We start from the raw sequence: 20421 nt of genomic DNA, 5'->3' as shown, positions 1-20421 counted from the left end.
AAAATAGTGCGGGCATCTCTTTGGTACTTTTTATGCTCTTTGGCGCCGTGTGCAGCAGCATGTGGTTAGGATCTGTCGCGCAGATCAGCGCAGATCTGTAATGCGCAGCCACTCCTGAAGAGGTCTCCGCGGATCCTCCCTTTCGGCCCTTGAATCTCAAGGCTTGAAATGTACAAAATGCAAAAGAATGCAGTTATAGCGCGATGCGTGTGCCTGTGCGACGCGTGACCTGTCAACGTCGACGTTGACGTCGTCGTCATCGTCGTCGCCGTCGTCGGCTCGACTCGGCTCGGCTGCCGAGCCTCGGCCGCGTTCGGTACCGCTCGACTCTCTCTGAGGGAGTACAGCGCCGGTGAGCGAGCGCTGGTGAGTGCTGGTGAGCGCCGGGCTCGGCCATCGACGGCCACCGAGGAGAACGAGGAGTCTTGGAACGGTGCGGTCGTCATCAGGCAGGGTGAGGAAAAATGGCTGCCGCGGCGAATGTTGCGCCGGAGAATCAGTACTTCTACGAGGATGTCGTCTATCGCATGGACAAACGGGGCAACGTCGTCTTCGGCATCGTCATGGAGAACGATGACCTGGACATGTCCGAGGAGAGCAGCGACAACGAGGAGAACCTGCCGAAGCGCAAGAAGGGCGAGATCCGGATGATCTGGCATCCGTCCGGCGTCGAGGAGTTGGTCAACTGCAAGAAGGTATGTCTATACGGTTCCTCGCTCCGATCTAGCGATCGTCATCGTCCCCATGTATTCCGACGTTACAATTGATTTCTTGACATACACCTAATGCATCTGTCATTCATTTGACCTCAGTTTACATTGGGATTTCAAATGAATGATGTTTAAGCGGCCGCTGTGCACGGAGATTTTTTACAACAATGTCTCGCTTCCAGGTTCATCTGGCTGATAGGACACTCATGCCTGGAGATGTAGTTCGTAGGATGATCAAGGGAAAGGACACACAGAGAGGCTACTGCAGGGATGTAGAGTTGACAGCCTGTGTACAGGTCATCGGTACCAAACAGGTTCTTACGGATATCAAAAGTGAAGATCTGATTCCATTGCAGGTATATAGATATTTCTATGATAGATAGCCATGCGTCATTTACATACTGAAACATACAGCTGTTATTTGTAGGAATTTGCGACAGATATGGCAGTGTGCATGGATTCCTGGGTTGGTGGCATTAGAATGACGCACTTTAAATTATGGCTGGTAACACCAGATGGATCTCACTGTGTCATAAATGAGATGGATTCCTGTGTATTGGGACAATTGGAGGAGGCGCGAGATAGCGTAAGATCAAATGAATTTATTAATCATAAGAGTTGAGCGTTTACATGTAAAATAAGATTTATATTACATACTGCAAACTATCATTTATTTTATTTAAATAATAATATAGATTATGGATCTCAGATTTCATTGGAAATTATGAAAAGTACATTCCATTTTATAATATATTTTTCTTTTATCAATACTAAAGTAAGATATATTAATTTTATGACTTTATTATTTTTTCTGTATTGTATTATCCAGTGTATATTAATTTACATTACTCATATTGTCTACATGAAAGAGTGTAAACATAACAGTAAATAATTCATGTAGACATAATGAAATGTATAGCATATGTCTAGTCACATGTTAAGCTAGACTTATGTGAATAACACTGTATGTAAAGAAGCGCCAACTATGATCAAGATTGACTTTTGGTACCAATAATATTTACATGTCAATTTTAAATATACACACTTTGAGTTTTTATAAATAACACGCCGAACACAGTTGACTTGAAACAGAATCATAAAAAAACTAAATGAATTTAACACATGCATATTAAGAATTTAAACAGCAAATATATTTTTAGGACAATGATTTTCCACACCCAACTGAATTCTATCCTGGTCAGAGCCTGTGGGGACCGGTTCACTGCCTGGAGGATGCACAGTGGATTCAGTGCACAAAGGAGATGAAGGCGAAGAGGAAATTAAAACCGCAAAAAATAACTAAAGTGATCGTGGAAAAGGTGGAGACCGATTGGATAGGCGTGCATTGGCAGTGCCGGGCATACTCGAAAGACGGCGCCTGGTCCGATCAGGCGCAGCCAAAATTCGTGGTCGAGGGTGAAGACCTGAAAAAATTGAAACTGTTAAACGTATTTGAGCCCTCGACGGTACAGGTCGGCAATCGTAATTTTTACATCATTAAGGGTAACGAGAACGTTATTACTCGTGAGCAGTGGCGAAAACAACAGAGGGATATTTATCAAGTTCCTAAGCAAAGCCCAAAAAAGACGCGTCCAAATATCACAGTGACAAAGTTGGTGGACGATAAAAAGAAGGAGCAGAAGAAGGATAAAACGTCTGATCAACAACCGACAGACGAGAACGGTCAAAGTAACGACGGTCATTCTCAAGATACAGTAAGCAACAACGTTTTGTTGCTGCCACCTCAAAATCAACACGCTGAAAGTTCGGACGAGTGGGATACAGAAGATACGGGTTCGCAAAGTGATTCTGCTTCGGTAATCATACATCTTTTTTTTTTCTTTCATTAAGAAACAGAGATCAAAGATGTCACAACAATATGTGTGCTTTATAGGTCTCTAGCTGCTGTTCTAGCATGTCATCAGTGGGAAAGAAAAAGAAGGGACCTGCATTGATGACGAAAGTGCTGAAGAAAAAGAAATTGCGAAAAGCGAAAAAGAAAGTTCCGCCTGTTCCATTAATTGCTGGGACTAAAATAGTCGTAGAAACATTGTCCACTAATACAAAAGCGAATGTGGTGTGGCAAGATGGTTCAGTAGAATTTGGTATTAAAATATTGATGATTATCTAATTATATATTTGTTAGAGAAAGAGAGTTTCATATCATACAAAATTTTTATTTTAATATGTTGGAATGAATTAAGTTTTAATATTATAATTTGCATATAATAATCATTAATAATCATTAATTTATATATATTGATTTACATACTATAAGAAGTCTATTGAGAAAATTTTATAATTAAACGTTATCTATTCTTTTTTTAGGAATACCATCTACACAATTATATCCAATTCATCACTTGGATGATAAGGAATTTTTCCCAGGTGACTTTGTTGTAGATCAAAAAGAAGAATCTAGAATGTATGGTGTTGTACAAAGTGTTGATCATCAAGGCCGTACTGCCAAAATAAAATGGTTCCGTACATATACTTCTAGTCAAAATCCAGAGTAAGTGTTACAATGAAAATGCTTCATCAGTATTTTCTTCACATATTATTTTCGAATTTCATAATAGCTTGGTTTATTCAGATTTTTGTGTTACCACATGCAACATTATATGAATATAATGTGTTTTAACAGAACACACGTGTATAATAAGTAGAAAAAAATTACAATATTAGAGAATTATAAGAATTTTATCTTTTTTGAGTTTCTAAGTTTTTGGAACTTAAAATCGTTATAAATAAGAAATAGTGAAATATTCTTTTTTAATTTGCTACTTTTTACCCAGGCCAATTTTTCTGGAGGAGCGTGAAGTGAGCGTTTATGACTTGAAGGATCATCCGGACTTTCAGTACAGACCAGGAACTCTGGTAATTCGAATAGCAAATTTCGAAGGTGAAGACGCCGGATGTACGGCTGGTCAAGTGTTAGATAATTATCCAGAAGGACGAGTGAAAGTATGGTGGATCGACGATCACATTAGCATGTGCTGGCCTCAAGATCTGTACAAGGTTGGCGAGTACGACAGCGATGAAGGGGAACTATGGGACGACGTATCGTCCGATTCGTCGTGGGAGACGGAACTTGAAGATTGCTTTATCGCGGATAACGATGGCACCGAGCAGACGGAATTGGATAACATAAAACCAAAATTGGCGGCGCACATCGAGAAAGCCAGAATTGCAATGTCAAGATTGGAAGAGATTTTTACACAAAACCCATCTCTGCAGACAACCGAGGTGATGAGGAAACTCCTCGAGGTCTACAAAGATTGTCGTTACATGGATAAACTGATGGGTACCGCATTTTTCCACGAGTGCCACTTCCAAGGACTTCTCGAGCGAGTGAGAGAACGCGGCAGAGCGAACGTCGCGCAGCGCATGGCGGATCAAGTCACAAGGCTCTTTACGCCCAAATCCGAATGTCCGGAAGATTCCGGAATAGATAAAGACGATTCGAAGAAATCGAGCAATGGCGAAGATCCGTGTGAGATTAGCGTAGCGGAGAAGCAAATCTCCACAATTATCAACGAATCGCAGAACGACAATACACCAAGTATCGAAAGCAATGCGAAAAAACAGAACGGTGAGGAGAATATTAATCAATTATTCATATGTCCCAATCCCAATCCCGAGGATTCTGGATTATACTCAGCGGAAAACTCAAAGAAGGAGTCGGGCTCGAGCGAGTCCAGCGGGGAATTTCTTATAAGTGAGGACGTCAATAACGTTCCAGAGTGCTCGTCTACAATAAACGGTATGACCTCACCCGAGAAAACTGAGGTGAATAAAGTGAAAAAAGTGCCGACGAGTTTGTTGACCTCTCAGAGCATCGGTACGTCACAAGTATGCGTCAAACTTTGTAATTTGATAAAAGCACAACTTGTATTGGCGCACGCCGAGGTGTCCAAGAGATTTGGTTTAGGAAAGATGTCACTGTCGGACGCGGAGAAGACTTCGTCCCCGCGGAAAAAGCAGAAGGGCGAGGAGGAGGAACGTCCGAGCGAAACATTGACGGATCCGTCCTGTTCTATCGAAATTCCACCGACCGTTTACACCGAGGGCGAGGGTTTCTCCATCGAAGAGACTGCACCCGACAGTCACAAATTCAAGCTGACCATGTTTCAGCCCACCGACCTCACCAACTTTTTCCGTACGGTCTCCAAAGAATTGAAGCTGCTGAAGAGCTCGCTTCCGCCAGGTGTCTGGGTAAAGGGATTTGAGGACCGTATAGATCTATACTCCGTGATGTTTCGTGGCCCCGAGAAGACGCCCTACGAAGACGGCCTCTTTCTTTTCGATTTCCAATTGTCCGCTGATTATCCGGCCGCACCGCCCCTCTGTCATTACATATCCTACTGCAGCGACCGGCTGAATCCTAATCTCTACGAGGATGGGAAAGTGTGCGTAAGTCTGTTGGGTACCTGGTCCGGTCGTGGCACGGAGATGTGGACAAGCTCATCGACTCTGTTACAAGTGATAGTCTCAATACAAGGTCTGATACTCGTGAGCGAGCCGTACTTTAACGAGGCTGGCTTCGAAAAACAGAAGGGCTCACAGCAGGGACGTGAAAACTCGAGGATGTACAACGAGATGGTGGTGTTGAAGCTGGTGCAAGCACAGACTAAATTGCTGCTGTATCCACCGCCTGTATTTAAGGACATAATCATCGCGCACTTCAAAAAACACGCCGAGAAGTTGCTACAGAGAGTGGAGCTATGGATGGAGATATCTGAGCAACATAACAATCAGCATCCACTGTCTCCGGTTACTCCCACCACGTTTAAAAAAATTGCAGATATTGGTACATAACATATGTCTTTTTATGGTATTTTATCTGGAATTAGATAATAAACTTTTGGTTCTGTTTACAGATGAGAAAGTATTGCCCGAGTTCCCACTCATCCCGGCGTCGCGCGGTTTTTGCATAACTCTCCGCAAGACTTTAGCGACGTTTAAAGCAGTGCTCATTAAACAAAGTATAATACAGAGGTCGGATGACTGGCAGGACAATGAAAACACCACGGAGTTAATAAATAATATTACAAATCAGTGCCAAGAAACGTCTGAATCTGTTGACGGTGAAGCAACAGAATGTGACGAGAGTAATAGTAACAGCAATAGCAGCAGCAATACGCAAGAGAATAGCAAAAAGCTGACCTTAAATGGCAATCAGTTCAAGGAAGCGATGTTACCTTCCGCAACGAATAGTTCCGCCGCGGCGCCGAGTGAAACGAAAAAGAATACTTCGAGCCAAAACACCAGCTAGCCACAAGGTAAAAGTAAGCATAAGTTGAAATGCTTAGCCCGTTTAAATTATATGGCTATTCGGTAATAAAAGAGATATAAATATATTTATTGGAATGCATATATATATATGTATTCTATATTATATATATTTATATATAAATAATATATATACGTATATATTTATTTATAATATATATATATTATGTAGATATAAAATATATGTAGTCTATATACATATATATATACATTCTCTAATTTATTGCAAACGGAATTTTGAATCACACACACACACACACACGCGCGCGCGCGCGCGCGCGCGCACGTATACACACACTTGCGATATCTATCTATTGATGGTATTTAATAACAATGCGATAATTCCTAACAAAAGCTCCACGACAATTGTTGCTCCACTGCTAGAGAAGTGTTTTGAGAATAACCACGAGAATAACCATAGCGACACCTAAAAAGCGCGATTATAGTTATAAAAAGAAATGCAACGTGCGCACACGTACATACATACACGCACATACATGATTTCGTATACTATCTAGACGAACTGTGAAATTCACATTGACATCCGGGCGTCAACGTAAAAAAAAAGGGGAAAGAAACCTATGTAATACTGTTCTCGCATTTAGTTCTGTACTTTTGAAGCGAAGGTATTATTTGCATTGTCTATGACAAATAAAAGAAGGTAGGTTTAATCTCAATCTAACGAAGAAAAAATATATATATATCTTAAGATATATATATTTTTTGCGATAGTGCAGAAATATGAGGGAAATTTACATTTCTGTAAAAAAAAGGGAGAAAACAGCTATGAAAGATAAAGATCAGTAACAATATGTTAGATTGATGAGAAAATGTAATAGGAATTTAAAAGGTAACAATACGTTGATTCTGCGCAGCGCATTTTCACGACTGCACTTTCACTAATAAACTATTATCGGAATCGTAAATAGGTCGGTTATTCTTGTCCAGGTACGTCTTGAAGTTATTATGCCATCCAAGTATTACGACTATTCTCAAGCGAAGTGACTTTAATCGCAGGCGTGTGAGAGGCATAGCTTAGAAAAAAAAATTCATATCTAGATGAGATCTCCACAATGGCTATGTCCGATATTATGAATTTTCTTAGCATAGCTTGTAAAGGATAGAAATTTAGAAATGAAACGCATTATCTTTATTGTTAATCTTCCGTTGTCGAGATTTTCCATACATTCAACGGAGACAGTCTCCTTTCATTCCTATTATTTTTTGAAGTATATCGCGAGGAAGGACTGAATGTTTTATTTCAGTATATCGTTTTAATAATTATTAATACTTAATCGTGTTAATATGTTAATAAAGGTGCACCGTAAACGTTATACATATGCATATATATACAGTATTATTTATTTGTTTTGTTTAGCGATTTGTGCGTAAGGTATCTTGGGCGAGGGAGTTGTTTTCTGCTGAAGTATATAATTTATGATACTCATAAAAAAATGATAGCAAGATCAAAAAAATAGGAAAGATCTCCCAGATCGATTAATTCAGAGTCGTGGCGCAAAACGCTAGTGTAATATTCAAATATTCGTCAGAAATTGTTCTTTTTCTCTCGTCCTTTCTTACGATCTCTCACAGGAAATGTGTACTCGCTGTCGTTCAATCGATTAACGGAGCTTTCAAAGCGTCGAATTTCCTACACGTCTTCGCTTAGTGAAAGACAGATAGGAAACGCTCTGCGAGAAGTTTACGTGGTGCTGAGTAAAATTATATTAGAAAAGACACAGGAAGATGTCTACGGTCCTTGTTACGACTGTAAATGAGTATATGCTAGTAGAAGCGAAGAGAGGCGCGTTGTGCGAAGTCGCCGAAACGTGAAACGGAATTTGGAATGCCTTGTATATGTGCCAGCTATATTTGTATTGATTACGGTAATAATATCTGTGAGCCGCGTTCGAAGTTTTATTTCACGTCGCACTTTTTCGAAAGAAAAAGGAAAAAGAGATACTTGGCGAGAGAGAGAAAGAAAAGGGGCCGCCTGAATGTGTTAGCGAACTACCACAATCACAGTCGATGCTAACTTCCAAGCGTAAAGCGTACACGTAAAAAAAAAGAATGTATTCTAGTCTAACGTGAAGTGTATATGGCGGATTTTTATTTAATTTTTTTTTTTTTATTTATTTGAGACTATGTTCTTCCCGCCTCTCTCTCAACGCTTTTTCGTTCACTATCACTTATTCGTCGTAAGTCCCCGCATCTTAAATTAAATTCAAAATTATTTACTCTTATTCTGAAAATTGTTTTACATCTGCGAAATTCAGTTTTTGAAGGCGTGCACACACATACACATTCGTTAAGCTCAACTCGTTATTTCATCGACTACTGCATTCGTATCGATCGAATCGAATAATTGCAATAATTCTGTAATAATTTGCTATGGATGTAATTCAGTTTCCTTAATTTGGATCAATAAAAGATCATAAAAGAATGAACGGACTTTGAAATGGCTTGTATTCTTCACAGAATGTTTAATTGTATCCTTACAAACCTTTAATCCGGCTCCTCCACTTTTTCCTTCGCTAATCCATCTCATTTTTATTTCATTGTTAGTACACAATAATTCAAATAGGAAAGAAAACGCATTTTATTTATATCTATTATGTAGTACCAATTTAGAATCTTAGCAACATTACAAGAAATTAAGAAAATTACCGTTTAGAGAAATTATTAATTGACGTAAATATTGTGACAGTTTTGTGTAATAATCAAAAGTCGATGCATTAATGAACGCGACAAATTGATAATTCTTAATCCGACCGTTCTACATTCAAGTGTAGGAACGGGAATATCCGTACAAAAGAAAAATTATATCTCGCTATCTTAAAATAGATAAGCTGTACACTCAGTTATCTCTTATCAAAGGTGTGATTCAGTACGTTAGGTGGACATTTTACAGTTAACTACGACAGCGATTCGATCCTATTCTTTCGTTTTTCATCTATTAATTTTTTACGAGAAAATAAAATGTGGTCGAAAAAGTTTGTGTGCTATCTAACTATAGCTTTACGTAAGTAAAATTTAATTTTAATATACGGGAAGAAAAGTGTCAATAAACCCGAAAGATAAATGTTCATGGTCGACAGTAGAAATAAAGGCGTTTCACTTTTTTATATCATTTGCACCATAGAAACCGTTGCCGATTGATCAAAAATAATTATTGTGTTTCTTTTATCGCGTTGATAATGAAATCATTCGTAACATTTTAAACGAAAATTTAATCATTTTTACCAAATATGATAATAAATCGTAATTCTTATTTTTATCTTTGCCAATAAATCCTAATGTTAATTAATAAATAAATGTTAAGCATTATATGCAAGATTTCTAAATATTAGCACGTAAAAAAATCCATATAACTTCCATGAAAATGAATTAATCTTTTTTTCGCTTTCTGAACAATACTGAATAGTTGTAATGGGAATATTCCTGGAGGAGGTCGAAGCAAGGCGCAAAATTTTGAGGGGCCGAAAAACAATAACCAGACGTTATTACAGTAAGTCTGTGATGAGAATAAAATACGGCGCGTCATGAAAAATCACAAGTTTAAATGTTTGTTAAATCATTTGTTTAGAGGGTACGGCAATTCCAGCCTGGGCAATAGTGCTCTTAACGGGTATCGGCATGCTACTACTCGGCGGTGGACTTTATGCGTTATTACAGAAATTTGTAGTGGACTCCGCGGACACTGTGGATGGCCAACATTCCTATCAACCTGCGTTGCAGATCGAAAGTTGAGTTAGTTTTCCTACCTCTCGTTTCCGCTCCCTTCTCCCAAACTTATTCTCATCTATCATTGTATTAAATATTCAATTGTAAATTATATATCAACAATTTCGAATAAACTTTTTTTGTAAAAATAGTGTGATACTATTATGTTCTTGCTTCATTAATTTCGCAGTCTTATCCAGCTTGTTTGTCGTGTCTTTACAAGATCATGTCTTTATTTTCTTAATCTTCTAACAGGTAATATCAAATTATCGGTACCATTGTTCATCTTATATTAACGACCAAATGTATTTGTTATTATTACATATGTCCACGTTGTGTCTTTAAAGCGTGAGGAAATTTTCTGTTTCAATGGGATATACTTACAATTCTAATTGCTTACCGCTAAACGCAGCAAGTTCTTATTATTATCGTCGATTATTCATTGGTAAATGTATAATTTTCTTCGAGTACGCTTATTCAAATTCACATATACAATGTATTACATATATTTATATAATTATTAAATGGTATGAAAAGAGAAGTCTACAAATTAGAATTCTCTACGGTGATACTTGTCGGGATCGAAGTAAGACGTAACTACGACGCGATTATTAAACTTTCGGCCCGTGAGAGTCTGTTGCGCCTTTTGACAATCAATCACGCTATTGAATTCTACAAATACCTGTAACAGAATATAAAAGTGGTAAGTAATATGTAAAAGCGGTACGCCAATATTAATAGTACCTTGCCACATCCAGGAACGTCAACACCCTCGATTGGTCTAGGAATCTCTACTGATCGCACTACACCGTATTTGTTACATTCCTCTTTAATGTCCTCAAGAATGTCCTCGTATTCTTCTTCCTCCATTAATTCCTCCGGTGTGACCATATTGAGCAAACAAAGTACCTAAAAGAATAATACGATTATAATAAGATTATAAATTCGATTGTAATGAGATAGCGTAATGGCTCCATGCAACAGTAATAAATTAATAGCCAGCGAGTTTCGGGCTCATTCCCACCAATTTTTACATTATGTATGTTTTTTATAAAAAATTGAACAATTGGAGGAACAATTATAAATGAATGAATGTACAAAGTTGAATGGACAACTCACTTTGGGAACTCGTATTTCATATTAAAAAATAAAATAATGAAACAGAAAATTTGTAAATTCATAATTTCGTTGGATTTAACTCTTACTTCAGTCGCAGGTCCGCTCGTGCCAACCATCGACAAACCAGGCACTTGGATTTGTACTGGAGCTTGCGCGCCTATCATAGGATTCTTAGCGCCCACACTGGCGCGCTGCACAATTAACTTCTTGTCGCCCAGTTGCATCCCGTTTAATCCAGCGATCGCTTGGTCGGTCATCGAAACATCTACGTATTCACAGAACGCATATCCTTTGGAGAGACCAGTCGCGGAATCCTTTACTAGATTGAACGCTCTCAGTTGTCCAAAGCTCATCAACAGCTCTTTCACCTGTATTACCGTAAAAAAGTGTTACTCTCTCAGTCGCGTAACATATCTTCGTATCTATAAAATATGGACTATGCAACTCTGAATTATTAAACAAATTTCTACGATTAGCTTTAGACTGTTAGATGTCGAAACGTATGTAAGATATTGTCTCTTAAAATCTTTCAAAAATTTTTTTCACACGTCATCAAGTACAATCAAATTTTGCATTTATAAAATTAAATTAATTATACTTGTTATATTTCCGACTAAGTTATAAATTTTAATTTTTTATAATAAATTTTATTTTATTCTTTATAAAAGCTCATCCTCCATAATTCCTGTCTTCAACTTCTTATTCATATCTTTTTTATGTTTTACATTTCTATTCCCACTATCATGCCTTTGTTTCTATACATTTCTAGCTATGCCTACCTCGATCTTTAGAGTCTTCTTTATTAATTTGTTAATCCCCCACTTCTCCTCATCTCATTTAAGAACATTACAAAAAAGTAGTGATTGTTAAAGTACTGCAAGGTATATATGTCCATTTCTACCAATGTAAATTACTGTAACTTTTTAATCTCGATCTGTTTTAGAACTAGAAAAAGAAAAACAATTAAACCTGACGTTTAACTAATTTGCATTGATAGAAACAAACATTCAACTAGCCTTACAACACTACAACCATTCACATATTTACATCGCCGAGCACTTAGATACGCGTATTAAATTCTATATCCGTACTAAGATCACTCGATATACTCGGCATAAACGAGGATATTAAATTACGATTTGGTACTAATAATGGTGCTTAATACGTGCATCAAAGTGCTCGGTGTAAACTAAGTGCATGGCTGCATTCGCTTCTACTTGCTCGCAGCGTTTGGAGTCAGGCGAGTTTTTTCATTCATCGATCGATCGATCGCATTATGCGCAAATGCAACTTTCATGAAGCAAAGCTGCATCTGCGCATAATGCGATTGATCCATTGTCGATGAATTAAAAACTCGCCTGATGTTCGTTTGTTCTCGTTTAATATTTCATAAATGACGAAATGATGCTTAAAGCGTCAAAACAAACGCAGCCTACGCGGATTACGCGGTAGAATGACCTTTAATCACAATATTTACTTTACATTTCCCCCAGTTTTTGTTATACCGGCTATACTATTCTTTGTTTCTGCAATCTTTTTTTTTCAAACGCGCTCATCCCGTATCTCTTCTCCTCTCTTCCTCTTTTCCTCCTACATTAGCTTCTTCCCGAGGGGTTCATCTGGCTTCTTACCTTATACCAAGTTACCTGTTCATTTAACACTGTTATCATTTTCTTCATTTCTTTTATCTTTTTGATCATTTTCCACACAGTTCTCCTTAGCGATTTCATTCGAGCAAATTTGTCGCTCTTTATCGCTATGTTTTGGTCTTCAGATCTGTTCCCCCTTCTCCAAGCTTTCTTCATTTGTTTTTCTTTATTTGATTACATCTACGTAGCTTATCGTGTTTTGTCTGTCGCTACTCTTCTTTTTTTATTTTACTTTACCGCTGAAAAACTTTCAATTCACAACACTATTGCCAGAAAGAAGATGCAATCTCGAAAGATAAAAATAGAAGGGACTTTGTATTAAAAACAAGCCATTTGATACGACGCTGAGTGAACATGCTTCACCTGATGCTCGCGATCATTTCATTCTTGTACATTCTTCTTCTTCCTTTGTATGGCACCAATCCTCTTTTCAGTAGTTCGAGGACCACGCGACCAATCGTTATTCGAGTATTAAACAAGAACAAATTATGTTTATAAGCACGGTAAGTGCCAAAACATGCAGACTTTTTTTGGGCCTGGTAAAAAGGTCTGAACACCATTAATTAATAAGAAGAATGATGCTAACAAGCGTTAAATGAAGTGCGCTCCACGTATGCTTCAATTTTTCGACGAGATCGTGTCTACCAGTCTACTGTATAGCAATACGCTGTTTCATATCTATCTTTTCTCCCCTCCCTCCTGCTTTCGCCACGATTCACGCAAATTCGCACACGATATTGCCCGCGTTTCCTATCAATTTTCAAATTCTGCAAGCACACTTCCGTCTGAGTTGTACTTTCTTCACGGCCAATCAGAGGGCCAAATTCTTGCATCAATGTAAATTAATTTAAATTATGATTTAACTTAGTTTCTAACATTTCTAATTTTTAGAATTCAAAAAAGATAGAAAGTAAATTCTAAGGTATCTTCTATACTTTGTTGCGCTGATTTTTTTAGAATGTAAACAAAAATAGCTAAATATTAAAAAAAAATTTTTTTTCTTCATTCATTATTGTTTGAAAATTAATTTTCAATTCTTTTTAAATAAAAAAATAACAGATCTATTTGGTTTTTGCACAATTCATTAGTAATTATGATTTCGGATCTTCCAATAGTCTGAAATTAAAAACTCAATGTCAATTTAATCAGAACACTTATGTGAACACTATTGGAATAAGAATTTCTCATGTTGTTCAATGAAATAAATGGAACTTTATTAAAAACAAGTTCTATTTTTAAAATGAAGTTCGAGTTTTTAATTTCAATCCACTACGAGTTTCGAGATCATGGTCATCGATAAATCACGCAGAAGTCAAAATAGACTTATTATTAATAAATTATTTATATTTTTTAGTATAGAAATAAAAAATCAATCTTTAAATAATAATAAATAATAAATAAAAGACAAAAATAATTTCAAAAAAATATATATCTATTTTCTAAAAAAAAATTCTTAAAAACTACAAAAAAAACGCGGTAAAGAAAAATGTCTTCAAATCGCAATAAAAGTTAACTTACATTGATACAAACGGGACAAATCATATTATTAAAATAAGATAAGGATTTTAAGAGAATATCTTTACAATAGTTTTTTTTTAAAAAGATAACAGAAGACATTGCGCCAATTAAAAGCAAAATATTTAACTGGATCTCTCAATAATTCTTTACAGAGAAATTCAAAGAAAAGAAAGTTGCATAGTCCGAATGTGAGAAAAACAAAATACGAATGCATAGATATGCTTGCGTATTTTAATCACTCTTTCCTCGGTGGTAACTCCTCACACATCACCCTCACGTCCGACGAAACAATTCCCGCTTAATTGTGCTCCAGCATCATTCCTTATACCATTATTTCGTATACCGATCTATGTCTCTCTGTGATATTTATACTCTTTAATCAATATAACATATGTATTTACTTACATCTCCACACGGACTGAGAAACTGAAAATTCAAAACTTCTGATAACAGCATGTTGCTTTCGTTAAAAAAAATTTTTTTCCGTTGCGAAATTCTATGATTCCGATTTAGTTACTAATTCAGCGCGATTTAGCAGATTAAAGCAACATGCTTTTATTGATTGTGAAACTATTGAATCAGAAAACGCACCATTGGCATCAGGAGGACCGAGAACTCATCGAGGAAGGGAGGCTACAAAAATTGGTCGCATAAACCCAATGTACGAAGGCAATGAGAATGGTATTAAGTACTTGCCTCGAGGGAATGGGCTTAGCCTCTCTCCAGGCAGTGTGGTATTTTGTCATGTTCGGTAGTAGTAGTGGTAGAAGTAGTGGTAGAAGTAGTGGTAGTGGTAAGCGAATGCTTTTGATCGGCACGACCCTAAGCTAAGAAATGGGGAGAAAGGGTACTGGTATCAGTCCACAGTTTACTACATAATAACGAAACGTTCATATTCTTGTTTTGTGTTTTTTTTTACTCTCTTATGAATTTAAATACAGTCCATTTGTAAGAATATCGATAACATTTAACTTCTTAATGTCCAATGAAATTGCCGTTTCTTTTTTTTCTACTATTTTTCTTTGCACATCATTTTTTTCAAGTTTTTTTTTCAATGCATCGACATTTGAAGATCATTCGTTCGCGCGGTAACCTGTAATAAACGTAACAAGGCACAAGAGACGAGAGACGTGCAGTAAAGCCTGAAAAGCCTGTAAAAAGAACAGCTGCAAAAGGAAAAGGTATTTCCTGAAAAGAATGTATACCGGAGAACTTGGAGCTGTTACCAGATGCACATAAAATTATGTGTTGACCCTGTAATCCCAAAAAAGAAAGAAAAGGAAAAAAAAAAGGTTCTGCTACATGTAAAATACGTTGATCTTATGCTTTTCTCGTAGACCTAAAAAATATCCTTCTTTGCAACATTGCTGCATGAAAGTGGACGGCTCTGTAAAAGCATTTCACAAATTGGAAATAGAAGTCATAGATAGCTTTAAAGTTTTTTCTCAAAAACACGTATCTCTACTTTATTATTTTTGCATTAAGACAGATGAAGATTGAAACGCGAATGACCGTCTATTTCCTTTGATCGATTTATTTTTGAATATAGTTAGAACTCCCCCCTTCCCTGTTGGTTTTCCTAAAAAAAAACTGCCTAGATTTGAGAGACTCGTATCTCCTCTTGTGATGGACTGGGTCCGCGATGTGCCTAGAAAGGCTGTAAGAGAGAGGAAAAAGAAAAGGATAACCGCTGATGCGACTGCATACCCCACCTAAATGCTGTAACGTCTCTAATGCGCCCTAAACAAAGATACGCCACGTTGGAAAGACGACGATAGATACGAGGAATGATAAGGAAATTTCACTGGAGAACGAGAAAGCGGACTGTCTGAAGATAAACGTAAAAAGAGAACGGAGCCACACGATCTGAAGTGAACACGCACACCATCTACCTAATAAGGAACCTAATCGACGCCGAAATCTTGATGGAAACGCATACATACCTCTGTCGAACTTGAGTAAGACGTGGGTTCTCGGTCGTTTATGTTTATGTGAGTGCACTCACTGCTAAATAGCTAGATACCTATATTATAATTTCATCCTTTGAGGGTAACTTGTGCAACTCGCAACAGGATTAGCATATCGCGCGTGCTAATCCTGTTGCTGTCGCAACATCGCGATGCAATTTTTCGTCGATCATTGAAGCCGATTCGCTCAAGTAACAAAACTTAGCGCCAGCCATAGCAACGCAATTTAACGGATTAATGTAATACTAATCGGAATAGGCGTCAATGGAGAAGAACTGCATCCAAAGGTGTGCAATAAATGAATTATTTCACAAATTTGCCAGCATACCTGTTCCTCGTTCAAATAATTTGGTAAACCACCAATGAAGATCTTGTGGGGTGAATCTAAAAGAGAAATATATGTGGAATTAAAATATTATTATCACGCGAGGCACGGTTAAGGGTATAAATAGATATAAGAAAATGTATGTTTAAAACATACCAGGAACCGTACCTGGCACGTTCATGCTTGGATTATCGGTCATTCCCGGCATTGGTTGATAATCATGTGGCCTTCTTATCTTCAGACTCTGCCCCTTGAAATTTATACCATCGAATGCCATAGCTTGTGTGGTTTCGTCTATCGATCGGAACTATATAAAAAAAAAAATAAAAAAAAAAATATGTTTATCAATACACTTAAAATCACTTATTAGCGATGACTAAAATATATATAAATAGAAATTCACAATGTGTGTGTGTGTGTGTGTGTGTTGCATTATTTCTAACGACATATAAAAAGCAATGTAAACATATATCTGATGTATGTACGTGATAAGTTATACCTCCAAAAATGCGAAATTTTTGTCTAAATTAATTTGACACGCCAATACTGGATTTCCAGCAGCTTGTGCAAGTCCAGAGAGATGCATCTGTTGATTGAAGAACTCCATCATTTCCTCCTCGGTGACGCCAAATGGAATGTTCCCTACATAAAGTCTCCTTGCCTGGCGAGTTATAGTGCTACCAACTACAGGCACAGCTGCTTGTGGAGTGTCTGCTACGATATTCGCGGGTATTTGGCCAGCAGCCTGCATAGCTTTATACTACATAAATAAAAAATATATATATGTATATATCAATTTAAAATAATTTTAATATAAAATATGTAATATTTATATTTAAATACTTATATTTAAATATAAAATAAATGTAAGAAAACTTAAAAAAAAGTTAAATATTTAAAATAATTTCCCTCTCAAGACAAAGTGGCCAAGACACAAAAACAAATAATCTTACCTGTAAAGGAGTGATGTGTTCAAAACCGGGTGGTGGCACATCCCAGTACAAAGATGGTTTTCTTCTCCTGGAGCTGCGGCTCTTCTTCGGCGAGTTACTCCGTTTTCTGTCTCTGCGATCTTTGGAACGAGAACGAGAGCGCTTTCTGCGATCTCGACTGCGTGAACGATGCCGCCTATCACGATCTCTATCCCGATCTCTGTCTTTATCCCGATCTTGCCTATCACGATCTATAAGAGTATAAAAATTAAAAAATGAAGCCTCAACAATTTATCAACAAATTATATAACAAACATAGTTTAATTAAATTCACTTGTAAATTATTTGTACTTGTATTACTGTACTTTATATCGAATAAGGGCAATGTTTAAATAATATTAAACACAAAGAATTGAAGCATAACTCATCATCAAATGGCACAACAAGAATAGTAATTTAAATTTACTTATAAATTATTTATACTTATATTATAGTGCTTTATATTGAAAAAGGACAATGTTTAAATAATATTAAACACAAACCATTGAAATTGGAGCATAACTCATGGAATTGCTCAAATATAGCTAAATTTACTTGTAAATTATTTATACTTATATTACTATGCTTTATATCAGACAAAAACAATGTTTAAATAACATTCAATGAAATTAATAGGCAATATATTCTCAATAAATGCTAATAAACTTATTTAAGTACCAATACTTCAAAACGCACGAATTCGTCGTAATGCAAAAGACGTATTAGGAGATAAATAAATAAATCATTTTAAATAAATTTAGCATCTAAACGACTTTTAAAAATCAATTGTTGGAACTGTTTACTAGCTCCGGCCATTACGTATCGCAAACAGATCGGTTGGCGAGTTAATAACGCGGGAACATCGTGGGAACGGTCCACTAGCGAGTCGCACCAGCACATCAAATTGCTCACCTCCGTTGAAATCCTCGCCCATGCTTGTAATACTGCCGCTTCACCTGAATAAACGCACGACGCTGAAATTAATAAAATGCAGGAATCAGCAGGAATCTCAATTATACCCCGAACCTCCTCTTCCAAAATGGCGTGTGGCAAGTACAAACGGCCATAAAGTATGGCGTGATCTCGAGATATGGCGAATACCACCGAGAAAATTCATCTCCCTTTTTAGAAATTGTTTTCAATTATCAAATACATTTTTAAGTAGAAAAAGTAGGTAAATATTCAGTTTATTGTTTTTCTGGTAGCTAAATTTCTTGTATTTTTTAATTTCTCTTTTATCTCGCTTTCTCTTTTAATTTTTCTTTTCTTGTCTACTAATGTAAATGAGCCTTAAAGCGTTAAGTAACCAATTAACTGGATCCAACAGCAACAACCAATCACGTGATACTTCGTCTCAATAGAATTCATTTATAGTATTTTACAGGAAGACAAACATGAGAAAACATAAAATCTGATAGAACAAATACAAAATATTTGAAAATATTTTGACATTAAAGAATAATGAATTTTCATAAAAATGATATAACATAAAAATTATTAGATTTTTTTTAATTTACCGCAAGTTTTTTCTAAATTGTTCTTTTTATAAGTCTTTTTACATTAAATTAAATGTTATATGAGAATTGTTATTAGCAAAAATTTTATTTTACAGCAGTAACTATTATATGAAATATATATATATATATGTAAACATAAGATAAAATAAATATATATCTAACATTTCAATAATTCTTTTTAATTAAAACAAGACATTAAATTATACATTTAACTTCATGAAAAATTATGTACAAAAGGTTTTCTCTCATAACTTAAATTGCACTATTTCTATATTTTAATATAAACTCTCACATGACGAAATTATTAAAAAAAGAACTCTTCACAAAGTTTGTGACAATAACTAGATTATGCTTGTAAGAGTAGACAACATCCCACTCGTTTATGCCCTTAACCATTGCCAGCACTTTGATTCTCTTGTGTTGCTGAAAATAATACACAATATATTAGATATATTTTGTTACACAGATATACATAGCAATATACATATAAGCATTGTACCATCACCTTTGTATGAATATTCCAAAGCAGTGGCTATCGTTCTCATGTCTCCTTCTATACTCCGCGCCCAATTTTCCGCATCCCCAATTTCCTTTAATGAGCTTGAGAAGGATTCTACCAAATTTAACCACAATTGCGTTTGTTTGGCAAAATTAGTCGCACTGTGCTGGAGTTGCTTTGCTTCCGCATCTAGCTTTTTTTGATTCAAGTACGCTTGAGCTACACTGTAAAAATAATATTGATGATAGTTTTACATTATTGTGCGTATTAATAACAGTAAATTATGAACAAAAATTTTATTTACCCAACATTCAGATGGTCAACAAGAGCTTGTGTTAAGTTGCTCGCAGCCTGAACTGCATCCTTTCGCTTTTGCTCTATCAAATCATTTCACACACATTATAGAGATTGTAATAATCATCTTCGGTGTGGAATTGAAAAGTTTATACATATATATTACCTTGCCTTTCTTTTCTTGCAACTTGCTTACTTTGATGTTCTTTAACAATTGCAGATAACATTTTTGATAGTTACTACTTGACTGTATGAAGTAGTTCGTTGATATTCTGGAAAATAAATAATTCTCAAAATGAAATAATATATAATTATTATAATTAGAGAAAGAAAGACAAGACGAGCCGTACAAAAGTTCTCATGCAATGTTCATGTTTTGCGAACAAACCTCTTGTTGCCTCTTGTTTACACGGGAGCAGCATGCAGCATCCAACGTTCTCAAATACACAAATCCTTGCACTGTGAAAAATTGCACCCTTTCAATGAGTTTCAAAACGCATCCAATCGATATCCAATAGGAGATTTTCTTCTATGTTTATCTCTATAAGCATTCGTCATGACAAACAAATCCAATTCGATTGCTCTTTGTGCAAAATATAAATAATTTATTTATATTGATTAATTGCATAATGTAAAAATAATTAATTATAATCAAGTTTTTCAGATAATGTAAATTAATTAACTATTTTTACATTTCATAATTAATCAATATAAATAAATTAAACAAGTTTTTGTGCAAAATTATTTATGTTTTGCATGAAGAGTCTTGAAGTGTAATTGAAACGATTCAACAGTCATTTAAATATTAAATACTTTTAAATTATGTAACTAATTGAG

At 36.0% G+C, this 20421-nt stretch overlaps 4 protein-coding genes across 6 annotated transcripts; 2 read left to right on the top strand and 2 right to left on the bottom strand.

Annotated features, from left to right (window-relative positions):
* The first annotated feature begins 144 nt into the window (after nt 1-144).
* On the top strand, nt 145-8445 carry LOC105198011 ((E3-independent) E2 ubiquitin-conjugating enzyme). Its single transcript, XM_011164638.3, has 8 exons — nt 145-695; nt 893-1066; nt 1138-1296; nt 1871-2527; nt 2605-2815; nt 3039-3222; nt 3506-5520; nt 5591-8445. Exons 1-8 carry the CDS (start codon nt 465-467, stop codon nt 5983-5985), a joined length of 4026 nt encoding a protein of 1341 aa, XP_011162940.1. The 5' UTR covers nt 145-464; the 3' UTR covers nt 5986-8445.
* Nucleotides 8446-8643: 198 nt separating this feature from the next.
* On the top strand, nt 8644-9877 carry LOC105198012. Its single transcript, XM_011164639.3, has 3 exons — nt 8644-9024; nt 9427-9510; nt 9589-9877. Exons 1-3 carry the CDS (start codon nt 8982-8984, stop codon nt 9750-9752), a joined length of 291 nt encoding a protein of 96 aa, XP_011162941.1. The 5' UTR covers nt 8644-8981; the 3' UTR covers nt 9753-9877.
* An 88-nt stretch (nt 9878-9965) lies between these two features.
* Nucleotides 9966-18344, bottom strand: LOC105198013 (splicing factor U2AF 50 kDa subunit). Of its 2 annotated transcripts, none has more exons than XM_011164641.3 (8): nt 18187-18344; nt 17257-17486; nt 16803-17063; nt 16460-16610; nt 16307-16362; nt 10931-11212; nt 10470-10634; nt 9966-10407 (listed from the first exon to the last, which is right to left on the bottom strand). In XM_011164641.3, exons 1-8 carry the CDS (start codon nt 18206-18208, stop codon nt 10276-10278), a joined length of 1299 nt encoding a protein of 432 aa, XP_011162943.1. In that variant the 5' UTR covers nt 18209-18344; the 3' UTR covers nt 9966-10275. The 2 variants fall into 2 exon arrangements, with proteins under 2 accessions (XP_011162943.1, XP_011162944.1); XM_011164642.3 differs by having other exon boundaries at nt 16472-16610.
* A 605-nt stretch (nt 18345-18949) lies between these two features.
* Nucleotides 18950-20127, bottom strand: LOC105198016 (biogenesis of lysosome-related organelles complex 1 subunit 1). 2 transcript variants are annotated; one of them, XM_026134653.2, is made up of 5 exons: nt 19973-20127; nt 19751-19856; nt 19595-19667; nt 19297-19514; nt 18950-19214 (listed from the first exon to the last, which is right to left on the bottom strand). In XM_026134653.2, the coding sequence occupies exons 2-5, from the start codon at nt 19809-19811 to the stop codon at nt 19180-19182; spliced, it is 387 nt and encodes a 128-aa protein (XP_025990438.1). In that variant the 5' UTR covers nt 19812-19856; nt 19973-20127; the 3' UTR covers nt 18950-19179. The 2 variants fall into 2 exon arrangements, with proteins under 2 accessions (XP_025990438.1, XP_025990437.1); XM_026134652.2 differs by having other exon boundaries at nt 19935-20032.
* Nucleotides 20128-20421: the final 294 nt, after the last annotated feature.

Source organism: Solenopsis invicta, chromosome 9 (assembly GCF_016802725.1).
Source record: "Solenopsis invicta isolate M01_SB chromosome 9, UNIL_Sinv_3.0, whole genome shotgun sequence".
Classification (NCBI taxonomy): Eukaryota; Metazoa; Arthropoda; class Insecta; order Hymenoptera; family Formicidae; genus Solenopsis; species Solenopsis invicta.
This window is presented reverse-complemented; position numbering and strand designations above follow the sequence as displayed.